The sequence below is a fragment of the Theobroma cacao genome, chromosome 4 (genome assembly GCF_000208745.1).
Source record: "Theobroma cacao cultivar B97-61/B2 chromosome 4, Criollo_cocoa_genome_V2, whole genome shotgun sequence".
NCBI lineage: Eukaryota > Viridiplantae > Streptophyta > Magnoliopsida > Malvales > Malvaceae > Theobroma > Theobroma cacao.
In genome coordinates this window covers 30,103,503-30,129,404 of record NC_030853.1, presented here as the reverse complement: position 1 = coordinate 30,129,404, position 25,902 = coordinate 30,103,503, and the positions used below count along the sequence as shown (strand labels likewise).

At 37.8% G+C, this 25,902-nt stretch overlaps 2 protein-coding genes across 3 annotated transcripts; both read left to right on the top strand.

Moving 5' to 3' along the window:
- On the top strand, positions 680–19,855 carry LOC18603420 (chromatin structure-remodeling complex protein SYD). 2 transcript variants are annotated; one of them, XM_007035392.2, is made up of 33 exons: positions 680–820; positions 1,226–1,346; positions 1,457–1,518; positions 2,517–2,632; positions 2,750–3,538; positions 4,064–4,299; positions 4,537–4,703; positions 4,825–4,889; positions 4,969–5,556; positions 5,772–5,947; positions 6,941–7,038; positions 7,190–7,375; positions 7,483–7,663; positions 7,748–7,930; positions 8,051–8,094; positions 8,247–8,303; positions 8,419–8,515; positions 8,613–8,785; positions 8,882–9,095; positions 9,259–9,384; positions 9,476–9,565; positions 9,794–9,910; positions 10,024–10,104; positions 10,421–10,528; positions 10,985–11,154; positions 11,761–11,839; positions 11,928–12,002; positions 12,211–12,308; positions 12,416–12,523; positions 12,810–12,867; positions 12,985–13,215; positions 13,326–14,550; positions 14,650–19,855. In XM_007035392.2, the coding sequence occupies exons 2-33, from the start codon at positions 1,239–1,241 to the stop codon at positions 19,578–19,580; spliced, it is 11,037 nt and encodes a 3,678-aa protein (XP_007035454.2). In that variant the 5' UTR covers positions 680–820; positions 1,226–1,238; the 3' UTR covers positions 19,581–19,855. The 2 variants fall into 2 exon arrangements, with proteins under 2 accessions (XP_007035454.2, XP_007035456.2); XM_007035394.2 differs by having other exon boundaries at positions 4,957–5,556.
- On the top strand, positions 20,093–25,897 carry LOC18603419 (bifunctional 3-dehydroquinate dehydratase/shikimate dehydrogenase, chloroplastic). Its single transcript, XM_007035387.2, has 11 exons — positions 20,093–20,330; positions 20,424–20,668; positions 21,052–21,157; positions 21,364–21,582; positions 23,698–24,044; positions 24,298–24,361; positions 24,446–24,554; positions 24,634–24,777; positions 24,885–25,033; positions 25,262–25,424; positions 25,541–25,897. Exons 1-11 carry the CDS (start codon positions 20,310–20,312, stop codon positions 25,579–25,581), a joined length of 1,608 nt encoding a protein of 535 aa, XP_007035449.2. The 5' UTR covers positions 20,093–20,309; the 3' UTR covers positions 25,582–25,897.

The following is a 25,902-nucleotide window of genomic DNA, read 5'->3' as shown; positions in this document are numbered from 1 at the left end:
TTACAAGTGTTTTGATATATTGATATAAATATTTATTAAATTAAAATTAAGATATAATTCATTAAATTGTGTCTAATTGATAGTATTAATATTTTTCTCAAATTAATTTGAAAATATAAAAAATAATTCAATTGTGTCAAAATCAAATTTCAAAGTTTCAATATTAAATAAAGCTTGAGTTGCACTCGAGTATTAGGTTTATTAATTGATGCATAATCTTCTATTAAAAAAATAAAATTTGAATATCTCTTATCAAACTTAAAAAAAAAAAAAACTTGAGTTCATTTGACTAAATTAGTTCTTTCTCTCCTTTCATTATCCGCAAATATTCATGTACCAATTGCCCAAACACATCAATGAAAGGATGAAATCCTTGTTATATGTCCATTTTAACCCTTCAATCGTTCATTATTTGACCAATCAGATTAGAAAAAACTTAAGGAAAGTTCATTAATTTGATTATCTGCCTGCTTTAAAAAAAAAAAGGATTATCTGGTTAAGTGGGTCGACCCATGGGCCGGGTCGTAAGCCATTGATTATATGGTTATGTCGGTCGACCCATGGGCCGGGTCCTAGGCTTAGGCTAGATTCAGAATTTTCAGATGTGAAAGGGTAAATAGGCAAAGAAATTCCGACACGTGCGAGGTTAAAGGTACGTGTTTGGGGAACCTTTTTGTTTACGCTTCGTTTTTTCTCATTCCTGCAAAGCCAAAAGCTCCCATCTGTTTTTCCTTTCTATTTTACTTTTAATTTTGGAAGTTTAACATTCGAGCCACTCTCTCTATGTAGCTCACCTCTGAACTCTTCGATCTCCGATCAGGTAATTTTCGTCGTTTTTCTCTAGTCAATTTCTCTTCGCCTAGGGTTTCTTTTTTGTTTCAACGCTAAAATAATTTTCCGCGAAAAATAAAGAACATTTCTCGAGAAACAAACAATTTGCTAGATAATCCGCATTAGTGTGTTGGATAAGTTAATTTTAGAGCTTAATTTACTGATTTTCAGCTTAATTTTAGACCTGATAATGCGGTTAATGAACTAGGAAATTTAAGTCTCCGTTTTTTTGCTTTTATCGGTTCTTTTTTTTTTTGTTTTAATTTGTGGATTTTCAGTTTGATTATGACTATACATATGGAATCGAAAATTTGGCATGAAAAAGTAGAGATTAAATCTTACAGGTTGGGACGGATAAATTTTTATTTGCTTATTGGCGTGTTAATTTTGTTAGTTCATAGGTGGAGATGGCGTCTTCTTCGCATAACGTGGAGTTGGAGGCGGCAAAGTTTCTGCACAAACTCATTCAAGATTCTAAAGATGAGCCGGCAAAGCTGGCGACAAAACTTTTTGTGGTACGTGTAGTTTTTGGTCAATTAAGTGGTCTTTATTGTGCACTATTTAGCTCTAAATTTTAAATACCATTTATATGGATGCTGATTTTTATTATCCGCGAGTGTTTCAGATATTGCAACACATGAAATCTAGTGGGAAAGAACATTCAATGCCGTTTCATGTGATATCAAGGTAAAGTATTTTTGACTTATTTTTTGTCGGTTGATTTTCATTAAGAATTCTTATCAAAAGACCATCAGATTTTGTAAATTAGGAAGAGAATGTGCTGAAGTTATTTTCATCTTATATGAAGATATGTATTAGCAAGTCGAGTTAATTCAGATAATCGTGGATCTAAAAAATAAAGTTGATTGACTGTGCATCTTTTACTTTGATTATCAGCAGACACTTGATTTGTTAGTTTTGGTTGTCTTTAAAGGGATGCGAGAGCCTTATATATTTTTTATGGATAGTGAATAGAGTGTGGAACTATTTTGGTCTCTATTCAGGTAGTCATGCAATTTTTGAGAGACCTTTGTTGACTAGTGTGTTCTCTTCTGTTATCAGGGCATTAATTGCCCCACTATGCATATGGTTGGAGATAAGTTTTGTAGGTCTCAGTTAAAACATGGTGTTTTACCTTGGTTCATCCTCTTTTGGCCCAAACCATGCTGTTCTTACTTTTCTCCTTCCGGGTAGAACTGTGTTTAATATTCCACTAAGCAACACATGCTTGAATTGAAGAAGAAATTAGAGTTTAAATTTTGCTTCGTTTATATACATGGCAATTGCTATGTAATTTTATATAGTTTACTCCAAGATTACATTGTTAAATTTCCTGGCTTGGATTAGAGTGTTCTGAGCTGCAATAAAGTTACTCTCACCTAAAATTTAAATTGCAGAATATATATATATATATATCCTCATTCTCCCTATTTTTTCCCCTATATTTTATATCTCTGTCTATGTACTTGGGTTTGTCTGCTATTTGCATTTGTTTTCTGGCTTGTCTAACAGTTGTGTTAACTTTTATTTCTCTTTGTCCTGTCTCTGCATGGTTGCAGTGGAGTTTGGAACTTACCATAAATAGATCAAGATCTTTTCTATGTCAAATTTTCATTTTGTATGTCCGCCCCCCCTTCCCCAAAATTTTTGTGCTAGTTTCTCTGACATAATTTTATTTTTTTAAGGGCAATGGAGACTGTTATCAACCAACACGGTCTTGATATGGATGCTTTGAAGTCATCACGGGTGCCTCTAACTGGTGGGTCTCAAACAGTGGATTCAACATCTGGACAATATGCTGGTAAATTTCTCTTAATCAAACTTCATTTAGCTTCTCATGGCAAATCAGTTTACAGATGTGTCCTTGTCATTGCATGGAATCCTGAACTAACCATTTGTAATGGGACTCTTTATCCAGGGTCTTCTCAAGCTGTTGGAGTTCCAAAAGATCCTAAAGCAGGATTGGTCCAAAATGAGATGTCAAAAATTGATCCATTTTCATCCATCAGGCCGCCTGTTGGCCCTAGCATTACCGGACATGAGTATTATCAAGGAGCTGGAACTCATAGGAGTAGTCAGTCTTTTGATCATGAAAGCCCATCTAGTTTAGATGCTCGGTCTGCTAACTCGCAATCGCAAGACAAACAAATGAATCAAAATGATAGTATAAAGGCTGCAACTAAGCGAAAGAGGGGTGATTCATCATCGCCATTGGAACCAAATTTTGACAATTCCCAGCAACTTGATTCTCATAATGCTGTGACTGATCCAAGGAAAGGGAAGATGAATAAGGCTGAACCATCTGGCCCTGCTAACTACAGCATGGTCCTGAGTAGTGGGCAAATGGAGCATTTTCCATCCTTACCTGGTAATATGAGATCAATGCTTAGATGTAGACAGGATGGTTCGATTGTACCGGAAAATCTAGTGGATACGACAAGCATTACCAATTTGATGTCTCGTGCTCCTAGTTCAAAGTATCCCGAAGAAGTGGAAGTTTCTTCCACTCATAATGTTCCTGGACAGCAGCAAGGGGGAGTACCTGGTTCACATGAAGTTTTTTCCTCCAGGGGTGTATGGAATCAGAACAAGGCTGGGTTACCATTTGACAGATCTCAACTTCACAGATTTCCTCCAAATGTTGTTTCTGGCAATATGACGGCAGAAATTCCAGCTCAGCAGTCAATGCATACAGCTCTTGTATCAGGTCAGGTTGTAAGATAGAAATAATCTCTGTTTGTTTGTTAGATATTTTTAATGGACATGGGTTTATGCAGGATGGGCTGCATTTTCAGTTTTATCTAGACACAAAGGAGAAAGAAACCTTAGCTTGAAATTATCTAAGTTAGAGAGTCTGTACTCTGTTTCTTGATAAAATCCTTTATCGTTTTCTCTTTACCTCTTTCTTTGTTCTGATATAGGTTTATTGAAGTTTAAATATATCTGGGACTCATTTAGGTCTTGACTGTGGACTAAATTATTTGGCATCTTGGATCATGTTTGTATTTTTTGGGCATTGTCCACTCAAATTTAAACCTCTACCGTTGCCCTTCTCTTTGAGTAAGCTATATTTGAGAATGACTAATTTTCTTGTTGTTAACAAGCTATAGAGGGAAGGTGAATAATAAATTTGACTGAGCTTAGACACTTCTTAAAATGGAGGCTGAATTTCCAAAACATCTCTTCAGTTAGTGAATACTTACCACATTGATGGAATTGTTTTAACTTTCAGGTGCTTTTGGGAAGGTTCAAGGAGGACTGCCTGCCACATCTAACTCATATCCGTCAGGAGAACTAGCATTCTCAGGTCCAGGCCAATTTAGTGGCGCTGAGAGTCAGAAGCATGGGTTTTCAAAAGGTTCTGTAACAAGTCCTGATGGGTTATCCACGACACTTTCTGCTGGAAAAGTTTTGGAACATGAGGGAGGAAGTTCGAATGTGTTAGCAGATGCAAATAAGATAGCTCAGGTAGTCAATATTGTTTTTTTAACCTTTCCATACAGCTCCTTTTTTAAGTCACCATGGCTTAAATAATGGGAATAACAATGCCTTTTTGTGGCTATATTATGGCCTTTCTGGGAGGAGCTGGAGTTAAAGTTTTGATACTGATGCGATGATTAGACTTGTACTGCTTCTGAAGATGTTGCTTTGAAGGCCAGTGATCTGTGTAATGAATTTGCTGGCATTTTTATGTTATTTTTGTAGGTTGGCAGGCAAAATAGTGCCTCAGAAATGACTATGCTTAGAGCCACTGCTCCGAGAGATACGGGAAAGTCTCCTGTCTCCCAATCTGCCACGTTCTCTGGCATGCCTTTCAAGGAACAACAGTTGAAACAGCTTAGGGCCCAGTGCCTTGTCTTTTTAGCTTTCAGGTATGTAGTAATGTCTTGCAATATATACTACTATTTATAATGGGGGTGTACATGGTAAGAATCTTTGTTGTGGTCTGTTGTTTTTCTTTTTCTGGTTTAACTTGTGGTTTTCCACTTGTAGAAATGGGTTGATGCCAAAGAAGCTGCATCTAGAAATTGCGCTTGGAAACATATATCCTAAAGAAGGTAGGTTTTATTTATTTTTCAGCTTTCATTTTCAGCAATCTTTATTTTTTTACTTCGTAATCATCAGTTGGCGATACAGATGGTCCTCGCAAAGAGTTGATTGACACTAGAGGCAAAGCACAGACGTCCAATGAGCCAAGTAGCATATCTGAAGTTGCAATGCCGTTTGGAAGGATGAATAATGCACCTCCAGGTTCAACATCTACTGGAAGATTCCCAGAGGCCGATTCCTTGTCTAAAGAAGCAGAAAAGTTAAAAATGGAGGAGAGGAATGGCCCAACTTCTGATTTTTCTGCAATAGCAGATGAAAGGAAACATATTCTAGCTACAAGGAAGGCAGAGGCTGAAATTCAGAGCCTAGAGGCAGTGGAACCACAGGCATATTTAACTACAATGTCACGACAGCCTGAATCTGGTACTATAAAGGGTGGTTTTACTGTTAGTAACCCTGTGGATGGCATGGAGAATGGCCATCTGCAACTTGGAAAGGGTGATCAAGCCTCTTCTGTCATTGGTGCTAATAAGCAGTTGAACCCCGAAATGATGGGCTGGTCTGGAATTGGCTGTCATAATGAGGTTTCCAGAGCATCTCTGCCAGCCGCTGCTGTCCAGCATGATTTGGTGCTAGAGAGAAAAGATAATGCTCCTAGTCAGTTTCAAAGTCCTGGTAATCTTACTGAATCAATATCCTTTATGCTAATGGCCTTTTATCTTCTTATCTATTAATATAGCTTTGGGATTGAAGCGATCATCTATAAGCCTTGCAGACTTAATAAAGTCAACGTTATCCAAAATTCACTGAATTTCAAATAAGACTAATCCCAGCTGGATCCATCTTTTTTGTTGATGACATATGAAGGAATTATGTCTGTTTTACCACAGAGCAAGACGAGGAAGATAAATCTGCATTAACTGATTCATTGCCTTCGCCAAAGCATACTATGTTGGAGAAATGGATTATGGATCAACAAAAACGGAAGTTCTTAGCTGAGCAGAACTGGGTTCTAAAACAGCAAAAAACAAAGCATAGAATTGTTACTTGTTTTACCAAACTAAAGGTTTGTTGCTAAATTTGTTCTGAAGTTCTTAATACCTGGTTATAACCTTGTTTTTTCTTCTGATTTGTCTGTAAAAGCCATCATGCAGTATTGTTAAGGATATAGTTATTATTTGCTCTAATATTTGTGCATTGCTATAAAAGGGAAAGAAAACGTATCTTCCCCTATCTGCCCATTGTGTATAAATAACAAAAGTGGAAGAAAGATTGTAAAATTGACCGAAAATTTCTCATTAGAATGAGTGAGACTTGGAGTAGAAAGTTAAACTTTAAGAAGAAAGACCACCACATATTTTCTATTCTGTTAATAAAACAACTTTCCACTTTTATGTTGTATGTACCTCATTTCCTATCATACAAAACAGTTTTGGAGGATTTTTTCTTTCTCAGGTCTATATCTTTTTGTGAAAGCAAGCTGAACAGTTTTATATATGGCTTTAGAATTTGGAGTGATGTTGCATCATAGTCTGTGACTATGATAGCAAAAGGGATTCATCGTTAATGTTTGGGTAAAGCCAACTTATTGGCTAGAAATTTGTGATTTAGGACTTAAGCATGCAATGAATATCTGTATTCATGTTCAAAGTTATGTGAAGTTGATCTTTTGTTGCATCGAAATAATTGAGCAAAAAGGTCACTAGATAGTACCATAACTAGAAGGTAAATCAGCCAATGAGGACTTTGCACATCTTGAGAGATTTTTTCTTTTCTTCATTGACATTGCATATTAGTTCGAGTTTTTATTTTATTTTATTTTTCTGAACTATGTGTTGTTAGGAACTCATTTGTGAGGCGCTGCCTGATGCCTTATGATGTTGTGAAATCTTTTCTCTTTTTTACCATCCAACATATGTGGTTCTTTCCTTTTCTTCAATGTCTTTTGCTTAACTTTGTTTATGTTTCCCATAGTAGGAAGGTTGACGAATGCATGGTTTGATAATCGACTTAGCATTGCATGTGCACATGTTTTTGCAACTAACTCACTCACATGCAGGAAAATGTGAGCTCATCTGAAGATATATCTGCAAAAACCAAAAGTGTCATAGAATTGAAGAAACTCCAATTATTAGAGCTCCAACGTCGCCTGCGCAGGTAATTGACTTCAAATAATTCCCCCTAGTTATTATCTTTTGTATTTCTTATCTTGTTTTCTTGCTGCCAAGGACGTAGCTAAGCTGGTTTGGCTGTTTTCTTGGTCATGTTATGATTTTTCATTTTACATTTTCTTCCAACTATTTGGCAGTGATTTTTTGAATGATTTTTTCAAACCAATTACAAATGATATGGAACGCCTGAAATCATACAAGAAACACAGACATGGTAGAAGGATAAAACAACTCGAAAAATATGAGCAGAAAATGAAAGAAGAGCGACAAAAGAGAATTCGTGAGAGGCAGAAGGAGTTTTTCAGTGAGATAGAAGTTCACAAGTATGTACCACTTTTGCTTTTTCTTGCTGTTAAATGCCTTTCTCTTAACTGGTTGCTTTAAATAAAAGTACATCCTTTCTAATTTGCTTGGTAAATTGAAACCCCAGGGAGAGGCTGGATGATGTGTTTAAAATTAGGAGAGAACGTTGGAAGGGTTTCAATAAATATGTGAAGGAGTTCCATAAGAGAAAGGAGCGTACACATCGTGAGAAGATTGACAGAATTCAACGTGAGAAGATTAACTTGCTCAAAATCAATGATGTGGAGGGCTATTTGCGAATGGTTCAGGTTAGCTTAAGCTTGCTAGTCTTTAAAAGTCCAAGGGTTTCATCTTACTTATTCTTATTGAATATCGTTGTTGGTATTTCACAGGATGCTAAATCAGATCGTGTTAAGCAACTATTGAAAGAAACTGAGAAATATCTTCAAAAACTTGGATCCAAGTTACAGGAGGCAAAGGCTATAACAATCCGCTTTGAAAATGATATGGATGAGATGCGAACTGCAAGTGTTGTTGAGAATGACACTGCTATGGAGAATGAAGATGAGGCAAAGGCAAGTTTGTTTCCTATGCATTTTCTGGAGTTGCTTTCTCTCTTTCCTTTTCCACAAGGTTTTACTTATCCTATTTTCTTTTAAATGTTTAAATTTCCTTATCATCACTCTGCTCTGCAGCATTATATGGAAAGCAATGAAAAGTACTACATGATGGCTCATAGGTACCAACATTGCTTCTTTATCTCCTGCTTCATTTTTTAACGAAAGAAACTTTGGATGTCTTGAGGTCATTTTGTTTCAAAATTCTTTTCTTATTTAGTATTGAATTATTTGTAATTGCTGAAAATTTTACAATCAAAACTGTTTTTTGCAGCATAAAAGAAAACATCAGTGAGCAACCAACGTTTCTTAAGGGTGGAAAATTAAGAGAGTAAGTAATATATGCACTTTCCCAACAATATGTACTCTTTTGGGATGAGCTGGCATAGGGAGTGCAGTTTTCATTCTCTTGTTTGAGATTTCTTAAAATTGCCTCTGATGGTCAGGTACCAGATGAATGGCCTCAGGTGGCTGGTTTCACTATACAATAATCATCTGAATGGCATTCTTGCTGATGAAATGGGTCTTGGGAAAACTGTTCAGGTATTTGTGGTTCTGAATCTATTCAACTCTGAATTGCTGTCTATAATATGATTCTGTTGTCAAATTTTTACATTTATACTATTATGTGTTTTTGTAGGTTATTTCTCTTATTTGTTACCTAATGGAAACCAAAAATGATAGAGGACCATTTTTGGTGGTCGTACCATCTTCAGTGCTGCCTGGATGGGAGTCAGAAATCAATTTCTGGGCCCCTGAGATAAATAAAATTGTCTACGCTGGGCCTCCGGAAGAGAGGCGTAGATTATTCAAGTAATGACATGTAGACATGAATAAAAACCTTTCTTATCCTATACCTTTTTGTTACTTTACATTATCTGTAAGCCTGGTTCTCCATTTCTGTTGCAGGGAGAGGATTGTACAGCGGAAATTTAACGTTCTTCTGACAACATATGAGTATCTAATGAACAAGCATGATAGACCAAAACTGAGCAAATTACACTGGCATTATATTATAATTGATGAAGGTCATCGGATAAAGAATGCTTCTTGCAAGTTGAATGCGGACTTAAAGCACTATCAGAGCTCTCACAGATTGCTGTTGACTGGAACACCACTACAGGTTACAGATAATTTTCTTGGGATGTTTCTTTTTACATTTGTAATGGACACTTGCAGCCACTTCCCTCTTGGTGACCCAGCTGTATTTCCTGCTTTTTTTCTCTTTTGAGTTTTTGGTGTTGATGCAGTAGAAGGACTAAGTTGTACCTTGTTTCTTTATGTAGAACAATCTTGAGGAGTTGTGGGCACTGCTCAATTTCTTATTGCCTAATATTTTTAATTCATCAGAGGATTTCTCTCAGTGGTTCAACAAACCATTTGAGAGTAATGGGGACAATTCTGCTGATGAAGTAAGTAGTGAACTTCTTCCATCTAGCTACAAACATTGTTTACTGGATTATCATTGAACATTATGTGCTTATGCTGGTTGTTTTTGACTAGGCCCTACTATCTGAGGAGGAAAATTTGTTGATCATTAACCGTCTTCACCAAGTTCTTCGACCTTTTGTACTTCGAAGGCTCAAGCATAAGGTTTGTATTTACAGGGATATTATGTTAGGTATCATTTTTTCCATTGAATATTGATTGTCTGTGCATGTTTTTATGTGTCTCATTATAAACTAACACTTAATTAGAACTTAGGAAATATTGAGGGGAATGATATCTTGAAGTCATTGTTTTGTATGGTATTAAGATGCTCAGAAAATTTAAAATTCTAGTATGCTAAATGTTTTTGTATCTTCTTCTTCCTTTTGGTAGGTTGAAAATCAACTTCCTGAGAAGATTGAGAGGCTTATAAGATGTGAAGCTTCTGCTTATCAGAAACTTTTGATGAAGAGGGTTGAAGAAAATCTTGGTGCAATGGGAAACTCTAAGGTTTCTTTTGGAAATTTGATTCTCTTTTATTTCCATGCAAAGCTAAAAAAATTGTAATCAATTACTATTTTAGACATTTACTTTTGCTAGTTCTGATCTTTCTTCTTTTGCAGGCTCGGTCGGTGCACAACTCTGTTATGGAGCTTCGTAATATATGTAATCATCCATATCTCAGCCAGCTGCATGTGGAGGAGGCATGTCCCTTTCCTATACACTAATGCTTAGTTTGCTTTTGATAAAAAATTGTGGAAGATGAAAGATAAGAAAATATAAAATGGTCTTCTTTCCAAAGCTTCCTATGGACCTTTTATTTCTTTATGTAATTAATTCTGGAACAAATCAGTGGTTTTTTAATATCTTTATTTTATGTGATAAGTTGGAACACGCAATAGTTAAAGATAATGTGGTTCCAATTGTTTGCTTTCCTGTAGTGAACTAGGGGATCAGTAGTTGGCTGGTATAAGTTTTGCTTCTTCTGGTGAAACTTAACTCTTGGATCAATTTTTGTAGGTTGACAATTTGATACCACAGCATTATTTGCCACCAATGATTAGGCTTTGTGGAAAGCTTGAAATGTTAGATCGACTACTCCCCAAGTTGAAGGCAACTGATCACCGGGTACCCAACTCTTCTTATATGGTTATGTTAAGATCTAATAATTTCTAGAAGCTGCCTTTTGATGCATTATGATATTATAGTAGGTTGTTTGGATGAAAATTTGTGATGCTCAGTTGGGCCTTTTGTCCTTTTTATTATATCTTATTGACTAATATTGTTGTTATATTCTAGAAATTTTGTGTTGATTTTTCTTGTGCTTTCATTTTCTGTTTGTTTTGTTCCTCTTCATTTGAGATGGTGGTGCCATTTATGGTATTTGGCATTCTATATTTAGCCCTCTTTGTTCTTTTGAATCTTGGTGGAATGCATAAGAAGCAGTGTTAACATGACCATCTATAATTTTTGAAGCAAGAACCTCCACCTTTCTTTCTCTTTTAATGCATGCTTGTAAATATTATAGTTTTATTTTGAAAATAATTTCCTTGAAGGTTTACTCCTTTAATTTGAAATTTGTAGGTTCTTCTCTTTTCCACGATGACTAGGCTGCTTGATGTTATGGAAGACTATCTCTCCTTAAAACAGTACCGCTACCTTCGGTTGGATGGGCACACATCTGGGAATGATCGGGGTGCACTTATTGATAATTTTAATCGACATGATTCCCCCTTTTTCATATTTTTGCTCAGGTAATTTTGTCTCCGAAGTCCACACAAAGAAAAATGAAGTCATAGGGATAAAGCATACCCACCCCCCACCAAAAAGAAAAATAATGAGAAAAAAAGGGTCATCTACGCTTGTAGTGATTCTGACCTGCACTGGCTTTTTAAATGAGAATGTTCTTTTACGGATTGAGATAAGGGATTAAAACGTTGTAGAGGAGGAGTGTAAGGAGAGAAAATTCTAGTTTAGAAGTTTATTGGAACTCAGGCATGTTCTTATATTATCATTTATTCTATTTTGTCTTGGCGGATAATATATGGTAGGAGGTTGAGACATTAAAGGGGATGAAGGACTTAAATTTTGGATGTCTAATATGTAGTAGGCATCTTTCTGAAGTTAGAAGTTAATTTTTGAGACATCTTTTTTTTTACCTACAAACCTCACTGTTGGAAATTGCCCTTTCACTTCTGGCAAATGTTTTGGGAGGTTGAAAAGAACTTAATAGGAAGAGGGTAGGATGAGACTGGGAGTCCTTGCCTAACTAATTACTGGTTGTTAGGGGGTGTGTGTGTGTGTATGCTGTTGTTTGACTACCAAGTAAAGTTGTTCTGATATTTGAACATTGGTATCAGTATTCGGGCTGGTGGTGTTGGAGTCAATCTTCAAGCTGCTGATACTGTGATCATATTCGACACTGACTGGAATCCACAGGTTGTATAGAAAGTTAATTTCACTTGACTAGAGTTTGTTTTGTTATTGGTTTTAATTTTTGACTTTTATTTTTTTGGTTGGTCCTCAGGTTGACCTGCAAGCACAAGCAAGAGCTCACAGGATTGGCCAGAAGAAGGATGTGCTTGTCTTACGTTTCGAAACAGTATGTTTGTATTCACTAAATAATATTTGGGGTCAAGTGCCTTTTTTTCAAAAGTTATTATACAAATTTTTGATCGTAACTTGCTTCTTTTTTTTTTTAATTATGTTTTTATGACTACGTTAAGATTCATCTTTTCCTATTTCATGGGGGTTGTTTTGTACCTTGAATGCTGTTTGATAAAATTATTAACTATATTTGCTGTGATAAGGTTCAAACTGTTGAAGAACAAGTCAGAGCTGCTGCTGAACACAAATTAGGAGTTGCTAACCAGAGTATCACTGCTGGCTTTTTTGACAACAATACCAGGTAAATTGGGATGTTTGTTGAGCTATAGTTTATTGCATGGAGTACAAGCATATTCAAGATGGTTTTGGCTCATGTTCTTAAGGATATTTTTGTGATTTTATTGACAGTGCTGAAGACCGTAGGGAGTACTTAGAGTCCCTCCTTCGAGAATGTAAGAAAGAGGAAGCTGCTCCAGTGTTAGATGATGATGCTCTAAATGATGTGTTGGCCCGCAGGTTTCATTTTAGATTTTTTTTCTTTTTATTGATGCATCTGGAATTGACTGGTGAAGAATTCCTAGTACAGATAACATATTTTGAGCAGTCAGCTTTGTCTGCTTTAGGCTGCATGCACTTGGAAATCACTGCTTTTTCCTTTTAAGATACTTTTGAGTTTTTGTACCGAGCCAGTTTTATTTGTTGTGCCTTAATTAGCATGAAAATTACCATGTAATAATATTTATGAGCTTTTATTGCCCACATGATTTTGATATTAATTTTTTTTGCATGTCGACTGATACAGTGAGTCTGAGATTGATGTGTTTGAATCAGTTGATAAGCAAAGGCGGGAAGAAGAGATGGTATGCATACAAGTCTCTTAGACAGGCTGTTTCTTCAGTTGATCATGTGCAGCATAAACGTGGTTGGCCTGTGGCTTTACTTCTGTTTTGATGCCAGCTTTTTTAATGAACATGCAGGCAAAGTGGAAAAAGTTGGTATTGGGATCAGGGATGGATGGCTCCAAGACTTTACTGCCTTTACCATCTCGCCTTGTAACAGATGATGACTTGCAAGAATTTTATGAAGCAATGAAATTGTATGATGTACCAAAGACTGGGGTGCAGCCTAATGTTGGGGTAAAGCGGAAGGGTGAAAATCTCGGTGGTCTTGATACTCGGCAATATGGGAGGGGAAAACGAGCAAGAGAGGTTTGTTTGTTGTCTTTAATTTTTTTTACAGCCTTGCTTGGTGTTGGAGCTGCCTTTATAATTGAATATGAACTTTGGTTTATATTAATCTTAATATTTTGCTATATTAGGTGCGATCGTATGAAGAGCAATGGACAGAGGAGGAGTTTGAAAAATTGTGTCAAGTTGACTCACCTGAATCTCCTAAATTGAAGGAAGAAGCTGTGGAGAGGAACTTGCCAAAAGATGCTTCAGTGGAGACTGTTAGTAGCACAGAAGCTAATGCTCCAGCTCCACCACCTCCACCTCCTCAACCACTTCCAGTGGAGCATGCACAGCAGCCACAGCAGCAGAGCAAAGATGCAACACCACCATCTAAACGGGGCCGTGGAAGGCCAAGAAGAGCAACTGCAGATAAATCTCCAACTACACAAGTGCTTCCAGCACCTTCTGGAATCAGTAAAGTGGATGCCGGGTTACAGAAAGTGTTAGAGTCTAGCTCCTCAGCATCCCCTGCTCCTGATCCTCATAATAGTACAGGAGTTTCTCAGAACTTGCAGCCGAGTATGCCCTCTGTTTCTGCTACTCCTGATCAATCTAATCCACCTGGATTCTCTCCAATGGTGCAATTAAAAGGACAAGGTCGAAAGGCTCAAACTGGAGGGCAAGCACCTCGTCGAAGGGGAAAGAAACAAGAGCCAGCTTTCAGCTCTGCCATCGATGGTTTAGCTGGTTCTCCTCCAAAACCGGATGAACAATCTCAGATTAAATCAGTTAATCCAGCAGATAGTCAAGCTGTTGCTATTAGTGGAACTGTCCCTGGTGTTTCCAGTGTTCCAAAGACTGAGTACGCCAATCAGTTACCCACTTCTGCAGGTGTGGATTGTGCTAGTGGAACCAATCATCCTGCTGGTGCCGGGATTAGTTTGAACTCTCAGTCAACTCCTACTCCCTCTGGTGCACCAATCACTCAATCAACTCCTCCTTTGCCTACTGTACCTGTCCAAGTTAAAGGCCAAGGCCGTAAGGCTCAGAGTGGGTTAGGACCACCTAGGCGTAGGGGAAAGAAACAGGCACCAATATCAGCTGCTTCTCTGGATGTTTCAGCTGGTCAGGATTCAAAATCAAATCCACAAGCACAGGATAAATCTGCAGATGCATTTCCAAATAAAGTCATTGCAATGAGAGGTAATCAAGAAAATGACACTACTGATGCGACAAAGCTTATTCAAGAGCAAGCACAGGGAACGAAAGCACCTGCTGCCATAACTGCTCAGGATCAACATTCTACTGAATCTCAAAGCAAGCAGCCAGAAAGCTCACAGGCTGTGCATAATAGTACCGCCATAACCCTTGGTAAGAACATTGCATTTTTTAATCTGGATGAAATTGATGCATCATTTAATTATTAATTCAATGGATATACTGTACACTCAATACGTGAGACTTTTGCAGGTCCTGCTGTGGTACAAATTCAAAATGCTGATGTGCATGAGAAGGCTTCTGTGATTACGGAGGTTTCACCTGAATGCAGCTCTCAAAAATCAAAGTCTGGTGAGGTATGTGGTAACCAAGGTGGTGCTGTACCAGTTATACCTGTATTAAGTCATACCTCAGTTGAAGTGGTAAAGAATCAAATTTCAGAAGATAAAGTGCATGCAACTATTTCAACTGTGAAAACAGCATCTTCGGTTGCTGGTGCTACAATGGATTGTTTGCCTTCATCAGATCCTTTAGAAGGTGCCAATAAAACCATGCCTAGAGCCACTGCAAAGATTGCTTCCAGCTCTCAGCCTTTTCCAACTTATGCTCCTGTTGCTTCAGCACCTCAGTCTGTTGCTTCTTGTCCCGCTGAATGTGTTCAAAGTAAAAGGCCAGGTCGAAAGACCACAAATAGGGCAGAAGCACCTAAGCGTAGAGGACGGAAACCTGTGATTCCTGACGCTTCATCTGGTCAGGACTTGAAAGTAAATTCTCAACCCCAGAATAAATCAAGGGATTTATTGGTCAATAAAGCTCCTACAATGAAGAACAGTCAAGATTCTGGCCCTCATGAACTGGCAAATGTTACTCAGGTACATGCATCTGAAGTTCATTCTCCTGGTGCTTTAGTTGGTCATGATTCGAAGAGAAAAGTGACTAGTGCAATTCAATTTACTCGAATTCAGACTGCTGATGTAAATGATGTTGCCCGAGTGATGAAGGAGATTTTTTCTGAAACCTGTTCATCAAAAACTAAAGTTGGTGAACCTGCTGGGAGTGAGGGCTGGAATACTCCTACTGCACCATTATCAAGCAAGACGCTTGAGGAGGTAACCAAGAACCAAAGTTTAGATGGTAAAACATGTGTCAACTCACCAGCTCATGATCAAGCTGCTGCAGCTTGTGATGTTCCGACTGAAAAAAATACAAAGCAGGCTGAGACCAAAGCCGATGCAAAAGAACTGGAGGACAACACATCTCTTGTGGTGAAGGACTCTGTTCAGAGAGCTGATTCTTTGAAACCTAAATGCAAGACCCATACCGGCTTTGACAACATTGCAGATTCGGGACAAACTACAAGTGAAAATTCAATTACAGAGAGTAATATGGAGGTTGATAGTACATGTCCTCTCAATGCTGGTGAGAAGAAAGATGTGTGTCAAGGACCTCCTGGTCCTGGTGGTGATCACACAGGTTCCAGAGTTCAACCTGACCCTCCTGGTCCAATGGACCTGCCTCAAACTGCTGAGAGTGATAAAACCAACATAGCGCCTGTTTTTAAAGAATCTCCTAAAGCTGATAATACATGTGATAATTCCAGAGCGGTTCCATCTGTTGCAGGTGTGGTGGAGCCTTCTATTATTGACTCTGAAACCAAAAAAGAAAGTCCTGGTATGACTGAGATTTATCCTGGGAATGAAGTAGAGCCTTCTTTGAAAGAATCTCCTAAAGCTTCTGATGATAATGGTAGAAGTGTTGGTCTTAATGGTATTCCTTCAGAAACATTGGATTCGGATCTATCTGCTGTTAATTTGAGTGGCATATCCTTTGACAAGTCAGACTTGCCTTCTGTAGTCTTAAAGTGCTCTACAGAAGCCATTGTTGTTGAAGGTCCAGAAGTTTCAGAAAACTCAGACAACCTTGGGGCTACTGCTGTGGTGGACGATGCAGCTCCAGCCTGTGAGACTTCTATTTTGGATGAGGCTCCTGTTGACAATTGCGATGTGGATGGTCAATTTGGTTGCGGTGAAGCTAAGGGTGACCCTGTACCAGAATCTTTTCTCTCTACTGCCACTGATTCTACTGATACAGAGCTTGTTCCACAAGATGGCGGGGGCTTGCAACAACCACTTGTTGTTAAAGATGGGGAGGGTGATGGTGTTGAGATTCACAATATGGAAGTAGATCCCTCTGAAACGGATGTGCCCTCTCTGAATGATTTTACTGTTGAATCAGCCAGTAGGGATCCTGCTTCAGAATTTAATGGTGGTAAGCAACTGTGTGCAGGAGTTAAAAGTACTAAGGGTGATTATGTTGAAGTTTGTGATGCAGAAGTTAAACCCTCAGTAACACAATCATCAGAGCCAGCTATGTCATCTCTGGAAATAGCAGTTCCTGTTTCTGATAATTTACAGGACAAGAATATTGAACAACCCAGGATAGATGCTGATGCAAACAAATCAGAGGAGAAACCTCCTGTTGTGGTTATGACCCCTATTTCGGAAAGTGTTTCTTTAGTATCTCAGTGCCAGGCTGCTATTGGCTCTGAGAACATTTCAGATTCCAGAAAGCTTTCGTGCGAAAACTCAAACACTGAGAGCAGCATGGGGGTTGATTGTAAAGTTCATCTCAGTGCTCGTGAGGAGGAAGATTTTGCTTCCCAGGGATTAAAGAGTCCTAATGGAGATAGCACTGACCTGACTGATGGGCCCTCTAGCAACCAAATAGAGTTATCTGTGGCATCTCCTATTAAGGTAGAACCTCCTCAGTTGAATAGTTGTGGAAATAAAACTGAGATCTCTTCAATGTCTCCTTGTGATGTTAGTAAACTTGAATCTCTCATAGACTCTACAAATGGAAGTGATGTTCGTAATCATTCTGAAGCTATCTCATCTATTTCTGTTTTGATTGCGCCTAATGTGGCCAGCTCTGAAGACAAAGAAAAATCTTCCATGGAATTTTCAAACTCATCTCCTCTTGATATTAGTTCTTCAAAGGCTGGTGCTGCTTGTGATTATTCTGGAGTGACTGCGGTAGTTCCTTTGAGTTCAGATCATTCAGTTGCTGGAAGCCTTCCTGATCTGGCGATTCCATCTGAAAACAGTTCAGAACCTTCTGCTAGAGAGTCTTTAGGATCTTCTGCTATCAATGTTGAAAGTGCTGAAGGTACTCCAAATGTCATCAAATTTCATGATGTTGCTGATAATCCCGGAGAGTCTTTACCTATTACCATTGGTCCAGATAAGTCAGGCACGGTGGACACACCTGCTATGGTTGAGAGCAATTCTGAATGTGAAGCAGAGCCTTGTCCAGATAAGTCAGGCATGGTGGAGGCACCTGCTATGGTTGAGAACAATTCCGAATGTGAAGCAGAGTCTTTTCCAGATAAGTCAGGTGTGATGGAGGCACCTGCTATGGTTGAGGACAATCCTGAATGTGAAGCAGAGCCTTGTCCAGATAAGTCAGGCATGATAGAAGCACCTGCTATGGTTGAGAACAATTCTGAATGTGAAGCAGAGCCTTGTCCAGATAAGTCAGGCATGGTGGAGGCACCTGCTATGGTTGCAAACAATTCTGAATGTGAAGCAGAGCCCTGTCCGGATAATTCAGGCATGGTGGAAGCACCTGTTATGGTTGAGAATAATTCTGAATGTGAAGCAGAGCCTTGTCCTGATAAGTCAGGCATGGTGGAGGCACCTTCTGTGGTTGAGACTAATTCTGAACGTGAGGCAGAGTCTTCTTTGGAATCTTGTCAAAAAGCTTCTGCCCTCGATGTTGAGAACCTTGGAAGTGCTGCAATGTCCAAAAAGCCTGATATTAATGATGTTCCTCTTGTGACTTCAAGTATTTCTCCAAGTCCCATTCATTCAGCAATGGTGGAACTTCCTGCTATTACTGAGAGTGAATTGGGAAAGGCAACAGAACCTTCTTTGGAAGAGTCTTTACAATCCTCTGCCACCGAGAGAGGAAACCTTGAGGCCCTCAGTGTTTCCACCAAATCACATGCTCTTAGTGATCATTGTCCAGAAGCTGTAGCTGCTGAATGCTGTGGTGAAGCCTTTATTGGAGGTCCTGAAGTTTCACAAAAATCTAATGATCCTGGAGCTGCTCCTGTGGTGGTTGATACAGCAGCAGGTGACAATCATGTTTCACATCAGGCTTCTGATAATGTGGATGGTCCATCTAGTGGGAGTGAAAATAAGAGGGACTCAGTGTCAGACCCCATACACTTGGTTGCTTCAGAATCTACTAATATAGAAACTATGCCAAAAGATGATGCGTTGCAAGTGTCATCGTCTGTTGAAAGGGGTGATGGTAATTCTGTTGATGTTAGCAATGAGGAAGTAGACCCCTCTGGACAGCCAATTTCTTCTATGAAGGATTTTGCTGCTGAATCTGCTAATGTAGATTTTGTTCCTGGGGATCATGGTGAGGTGAAGCCCTCTCTGGGAATTGAGAGTATAGGGAGTGATCATGTTGACAATGATGCTGACCCTCTGGAAATAGAAGCATCCATCGAGCAAGATGTTGTGGGTGTACCATCCGGCATGGAGCTTGTTCCTGGAGATCACAACAAAATGCATCTTGAAGTAGGAGTTGCAAGTACCGAAGGTGATAATATTCAGGTTAGAAACACAGAAGTTGACCCCTTGGAAGCTCATGCAACTTCATCAGAATTTACCACCAAGGAATCCCCAAATGGAGAGCATGTTCTAAATGATCAATCTCAAGAGCTCCCGGGAATTGAGAAGATGGAGGCAGACAATGTTGAGGCTTCTACCATTGGACTAAACTCTTCAGAAGCACAGGAATCTTCACTGCAATCTGGTGATTCTGATAATAGAGAGCTTGTTCAGAGGTCTGAGGTTGATCTAGTTGAGCCCTGCAATGTGGAATCAGATCCCACAGAAGGACCATCCTCATCACAAGTTATCTCTGATGCATCTGCCAATCCAGAGCTTACACATAGCGATCAAGTTAGAACCGACCTTCAATCAGAAGATCATGGTAAAGCTTCTCAGCTGCCTGAAGTTGAAAGTACCAATGTCTCCAATATGGAAATAGATCCCACAGAAACCAAAGCTTCTTCACCAGGTGGGGATGAAACTGATGTCTCCAATATGGAAATAGACCCCATAGAAACAAAAGCCCCTTCATCGGGTGCGGATGGAACTAATGCTTAGATTAACTCGGGATGAAGCTAGAGTTGTGTAATAGACAGAGGTGTCATTCTTTTGATCCCCTTCGCAGTGGCACACTGAATCATTGTTTCAAATTTGTAGATATTTATCTAAATCTTATCGCAGTTGTAAATACCTCCGCTCTTTAGCCGTAAGCCTGAGCATCAGCAAAAATAGTTGGTTACTTTTACTTGCTTTCTCCAAGTCCAAGGGTTGAAGAATTTAGAAAGAACTGCTGAGCAGTATAATGAAGTAGCTATTAGCTGATCTTCCCTGCTTCTTCTTTAGATCCCCCTTTCGTCTCCCATTCTTAAACCTCTAACTTTACATGCCATTAATTATTAATACAGGACATAGTTTTAAAGCTAAGTTGGGATTTCCATATGCAATTATTTAGTGAAGAGTTTTTGCATTTATAGGATCAAGCGTACATCAAGGATTGCGATTCGCCCATTTTCGCACCCACCAACCAAAATTTTGCCACCCCAGTCAAATAATATTCCGAAAAAGAAAAAAGAAGGGGCAAAAATGCTGTAAAACCGAAGTCTCCTTTACATAGATTTCACCTTCACGTCCAAGAACTTACTCAGAGCCGTTGATTTCCCCACCAACCAAAACCAAATCATCCTTCCCACCAACCAATTTGGACCCGAACTATAAATTTAACCACCGACCCGAGGAACACCTTCTCTTCCAACGAGTCTTCACAGTCAAAAACACCCCTTCGCACAAATGGACACTCTCAACCCTCTGGTAAGCTTTCCTTCTTTTTCCATGTAGAATTCATTTTTGCTCAATTGTGAACAGGGCGAGATTGTTGATTGTTTTTCTGTTTCAATTTGGTAGCTTGTTTCATCTTCTGCTGGTTTGAATATGGAAAGTAGAGGAGGCGTGTGGAAGAATCCCACACTGATATGTGTTCCGATAATGGCTGATTCTATCGCTAAGATGGTCGTTGACATGGCCAAAGCTAAAGCTAGTTCTGCTGATCTTGTGGAAATTAGATTGGATACTTTAAACAGTTTCAATCCTTATGAGGACCTCAAAGTTTTAATCAAAGAGTGCCCTTTGCCTACACTGTTCACCTACAGGTTTCAAGATTTGATTTTTCTTTCCAACTTGAATGCTTTAGTTTCAGGAACAACTTTTTATAGTTTGCGTGCTCAGTCAAGTTTATGGGTGTTTTCCTTTTTCTTTCTTTTGTAGGATTTCCTCTTTACCTGGGTTGGGATCTGTCATAAATTGTAGTTTTGACCTGTAAAGTTTCGGGTTATGCCATTTTCATTTTTTTCTCTTTTCGATGGGTCTTTTTCCTTTTTCGTGGCTTCCACTTTATTGATGTTGGGAACTTTCAGACAGTCTGCCTATTGTTGCAAGCTTGTTCCTTTACTTCTTTTTTATGGTATTCGGTTGCTTAATTTATAAATATCAGTAAGTGTAAGTTTTTTTTTCTTTTTCTAATTTTGTCTTACAGACCAGTATGGGAAGGTGGTCAATATGATGGTGATGAGAAAGAGCGATTAGATGTGCTTAGATTAGCCATGGAGCTGGGGGCTGATTACATTGATGTTGAGCTTAAGGTTTTCTTTCTCACTTAATTGTAGCTTCATAAAGTTTGAATTATATAGTGCTTATTTCTTACCATTGGTTGAAACATGACTTCTTTTATAGGTAACCATTTAGGTAAAGTCTACTGAACTTATAGTGATGCAAATATTTTTGGTAACCATTTAGGTAAAGTCTACTGAACTTATAGTGATGCAAATATTTTTTGCTCTGTGTGAAGGTTGCCCATGACTTCATGAAATCCATTGATGGAAAGAAGCCTGAAAAATTGAAAGTTATAGTGTCTTCTCACAACTATCAAAGCACTCCATCTGTTGAGGAGCTTGGCAACCTTGTCGCAAGAATACAATCAACTAGAGCTGATATAGTGAAGATAGTAACAACCGCCTTGGAGATCACTGATGTGGCACGCATTTTTCAGATAACAGTGCATTCTCAGGTAAGAAGCAACATACCTTGAATATAAATCTAAAATAAAATCTTATAACGTCTACTTTGTGATTTTCTTTAAAATGACTTGTTTAACTGTGATATGCTGGGTTATTAAGAATTGGTTAAGGAAGTAATGGGTTTTAGATGAAAAATGTTCCTCTTTTTGAAATATTTCATAGGTAATCTTTTTGTTAAAATGATTAACTTGACTGAGTTGGACGAGGAAATTTTGTTAAGTAACTCCTAGATAGAGTGTAGGAGATGTCAGTAAAAATCTCACTACGTAAGTATACATATCGGATAGATAATATATTAGCAAGTAGAGTATCGATCCCACAAGGAATTGATCTAAAATTTTACTAAGTACTAAAATTAGAACAATTTAATCTTATCCAAATAATCAAAATTAAATAATTAATTAAAATTAAAACTAACAAGAAAAATTAAAATAATAACTTGAAAAAATATCAAATCAACAAATCTAATATTACAATATCCTTCACACTTCATCTAAATCTTACCTCTCTTTCTTAACTTATTTCAATGGGTTGAATTACTAACTTAGAATCCTAAATTATTTATAAGGGTTTCCCGATTCATCTTATAAAAATATCTATTTTAATCAAAACACTATATCCCTATGTGAATTGAAATTAAAACAGACTCATTAAGTTCATGTTCTAATTTGACTACATATGGCCTATAGGTATATCTCTATTTTATTCGCAAATCAATTAATATGATCATATGCTATCTCAATTTTGGTCTATACTAAACTCTCTTTTTCAAGTTTGTTTAGGTTCCTAGATTAATTTAATTAGTGGTCAAGCAATTAAAAAACATTAAGAACAAATTGGAATAAACAATTCAAATCCCATTAAAGATAAATAAGAAAGAGATTAAAAATTTAGATTATATGTGGGTTCAATTGCAATCTTAGAAAAAGAAATTTAGCTACTCATAATTACAAAATAAAATAGCATTGTATAAAATTCAACTATTGAAAGTATCAAGAAAGATAAAAGCTAAGGAAGAAAACAAAACAATATTTTTTGCCTTGATTTCCAAGTTTCAACCTTAACTTGTAACTTCTTGAATCTCTCAAAAGTTTTCTCCTTAATGTTGTTAAACATATTTTATTTATACTAATAAACTTAACCTAAAGTTCCTTCGGCTGACTTAGGGTTTAATTGGGCTTAAAAGTATAATAAGAGGCTCAAAATTCAATTTTCAATCTTAACAAATTTCCATTCCCGGCACAGTACGCCTAGCTATTTTTCGACGTAATTTTCTCTATCTTCGAGGCAGAATTGGGCAAAGTGATCTTCATGAAAGTTGTAGCTCTATCTCTTAGCTTTCCACTGGTCCAAGAATCACATCATTTGGAGTTCTGTAGCTCAAGATATGGCCAAAATACTGAAGCATATGCAAGCAGATTCTGGGTCTTTTAACATCTTACTTTCCAAAATTAAGTCCAATCACTTTTAATCTTACAAAAGAAATAAAAATCAATAAATAATAATCAAATTAACAAGAAAAATATAAAATTAAAATAATTAACTTAAAAGTAACCTAATAATAAAATCAACTAAAAATAAGTAAATTATAATTAAAAATTATGAACTTAGCTAATATTTAATAATAAAATTAAAATAAAATAATTCTATAAAATAGAATGATCAGGAGAGCATTAGGATGTGCATTCTTGAGTAGATTCATATTTTGTTAATGCAGTGTCTGATTTTTGAATACTGAAAAAAATGCATCTTAATTGATGGGGACTGTGCAGCAGCGGCCATATTGTTTATGGCAGAGTGCTCATTATTCTGTGCCAAGCCTTTTGCATACTGATGATAGTTGCCAAAAGGGTCTTTTTCATCGTAGTTATTTCTGAACTAGACATCAGTGAAATTTACCAAAAGAAAAAGAAAAGATCTGAAATTTATTCTTGAATTTGTTTACTGCAGTGAAGTATAGTGCTTATTATTTTCTTTGGTCTCCCTTTTGGACAACTTCCTATATATTACTGATAGTTGTCAATATGGACTATTTTATGTTTTTTTTTTTCAAGATTTTTCATATGATTAAACTTAACTCGATTCATCGTTGCTGAAATTTTCAGGTTCCCATAATTGGACTTGTTATGGGCGAGAGGGGGTTGATTTCACGGATTCTTTGTGCAAAATTTGGTGGCTATCTTACTTTTGGGACACTTGAGGCAGGAGTTGTTTCAGCTCCTGGTCAACCAACAATTAATGATCTTTTGAATCTATACAATTTCAGGCAGTTAGGTCCAGATACTAAAGTGTATGGAGTTATAGGGAAGCCTGTTGGTCACAGCAAGTCACCTATGCTGTACAATGAAGCGTTCAAATCAGCTGGTTTCAATGGTGTCTATGTCCACTTGTTAGTGGATGACTTATCAACATTTCTCCAGAGTTACTCGTCCACTGATTTTGCTGGATTCAGGTCCATTCCCCTTTTGGACATTGCATTTCTTAAACATAAATTTCAATATGTTTGCGTAATTGCTCTTGTGCTGGTTTTTACAAGCTCTATTTCTAGAGTAGTTTAACATATGGTTGTAGTTACTAGTTCAGCCTATTACTATACTTTGTACATTGGTTTCATGTAGCATATGTTGCAAGATGAATCTGCTCTAGTGGCGTACTGGACTTATGTACTTAAGTAATGTGGTTGCATAACATTATTTAACATGCAGCTGTACAATTCCTCACAAGGAGGCTGCAGTGAAGTGCTGTGATGAGGTAGACCCAATTGCTAAGGTAATTGATGGTTTATTCGTCTAGCAATCGTAATGTTGCCATCTTCATCAATGTAGTTTGTAATTCTTTGATTAAATATCACAGTCCATAGGAGCTGTTAATTGCATTATAAGGCGACAAAGTGATGGGAAGTTATTTGGTTACAATACAGACTATGTTGGTGCTATTTCTGCCATTGAGGATGGACTACCAGGTTTATTGCCCTTCTTAAGCTATGTAGTTTTCAACTGATTTTTTGTTGGACGTTCTTTATTCCTATCGTTTCTTGACAGCTAGATTAAACACAAGCAATACTGCTGGTTCACCCTTAGCTGGTAAGCGGTTTGTAGTTATTGGTGCTGGTGGTGCTGGCAAGGCACTTGCTTATGGTGCAAAACAAAAAGGAGCGAGAGTTGTCATTGCCAATCGCACCTATGGTATATGGTTCTTTCTTCTTTGTATAGCATACTAGGGAAGAATTTTTCCTGGTTTAGTTTGGTAATGATTTGAGATTTATTATTTAATATATCTATTTCACCTGTAGAACGAGCCAGAGAGCTTGCAGACATAATTGGAGGAGATGCTCTGTCTCTTGCTGATTTAGCTTGTTTCCACCCGGAGGAGGGCATGATTCTTGCCAATACAACTTCTATCGGCATGCAACCAAATATTGATGATACACCAATTCCCAAGGTTTGCCACCCTGCCTTGCAATCTTTCCTTATAAATATCACATCCTCGTTTGAAATTTTTTTGAAGCCACTTCAATGCTTTTTTTTTCTTTTCACAATAGAGAAAGGGGAATTTGCAATATTCTTCCTCTCTAAGGAAGCCTTGAGTGATATGTTTCGCAAACTTCCGCATATGGACCTGTAAAACACATTCAAATGGGAGGGAATTAAGCCATTTCTGTTTTTGCAGGATGCTTTGAAATATTATTCACTGGTTTTCGATGCCATCTACACGCCTAAAATAACCAGACTCTTGAGAGAAGCTGAGGAATCTGGAGCCACGATTGTCTCCGGGCTGGAGATGTTCATCGGCCAGGCATACGAACAGTTTGAGCAGTTCACTGGGTTGCCAGGTAAGAAGAAAACTATCTATTGCGTGTTATTTCATGGTCTTTTCGAACACTTATACTTAATTAATTTTCCTTGATTTCTTCAATCTTCCCCTGTTCTTTCATGGTCCCGCCTGCAGCGCCAAAGGAGCTGTTTCGGAAAACTGTGTCAAAGATTTAGCTAATCTTTCCATGTGCACCCAATTTTTTACCATTCATTTTTTGAGGAGGCAGTGTGATGGCAGTACATCTCATTTGTAATACACAATAACCCAACTTTCTTTCATGGGAAGTTGCTTTTATTTACTTCATGGGACCTCCTAATGAATGTTTTGGAGGATGTATGCAGCTTGTTTGCCCTTTGAATGTTATAGCTGAGATAATTGCAAACTTGAGATTTGTCTGCAAGATATCTGACTTCAGATAAGAACGGATCCATAATTTTAACTCAAAAAATATGTCTATGAGAATGAGAGGGTTGTGTAATGTTCTCGTTATATGA

What these genes read in the sequence shown, in the direction of transcription:
- LOC18603420 (XM_007035394.2), top strand. Translation starts at nt 1,239, where the DNA reads ATGGCGTCTTCTTCGCATAACGTGGAGTTGGAGGCGGCAAAGTTTCTG. An exon ending in AAACATATATCCTAAAGAAG is followed by an intron (nt 4,890 to 4,956) that starts GTAGGTTTTATT and finishes CGTAATCATCAG; the next exon opens with TTGGCGATACAGATGGTCCT. An exon ending in TAGTACCGCCATAACCCTTG is followed by an intron (nt 14,551 to 14,649) that starts GTAAGAACATTG and finishes AGACTTTTGCAG; the next exon opens with GTCCTGCTGTGGTACAAATT.
- LOC18603419 (XM_007035387.2), top strand. Translation starts at nt 20,310, where the DNA reads ATGGACACTCTCAACCCTCTG. An exon ending in AGATAACAGTGCATTCTCAG is followed by an intron (nt 21,583 to 23,697) that starts GTAAGAAGCAAC and finishes TGAAATTTTCAG; the next exon opens with GTTCCCATAATTGGACTTGT. An exon ending in GCAGTTCACTGGGTTGCCAG is followed by an intron (nt 25,425 to 25,540) that starts GTAAGAAGAAAA and finishes TCCCGCCTGCAG; the next exon opens with CGCCAAAGGAGCTGTTTCGG.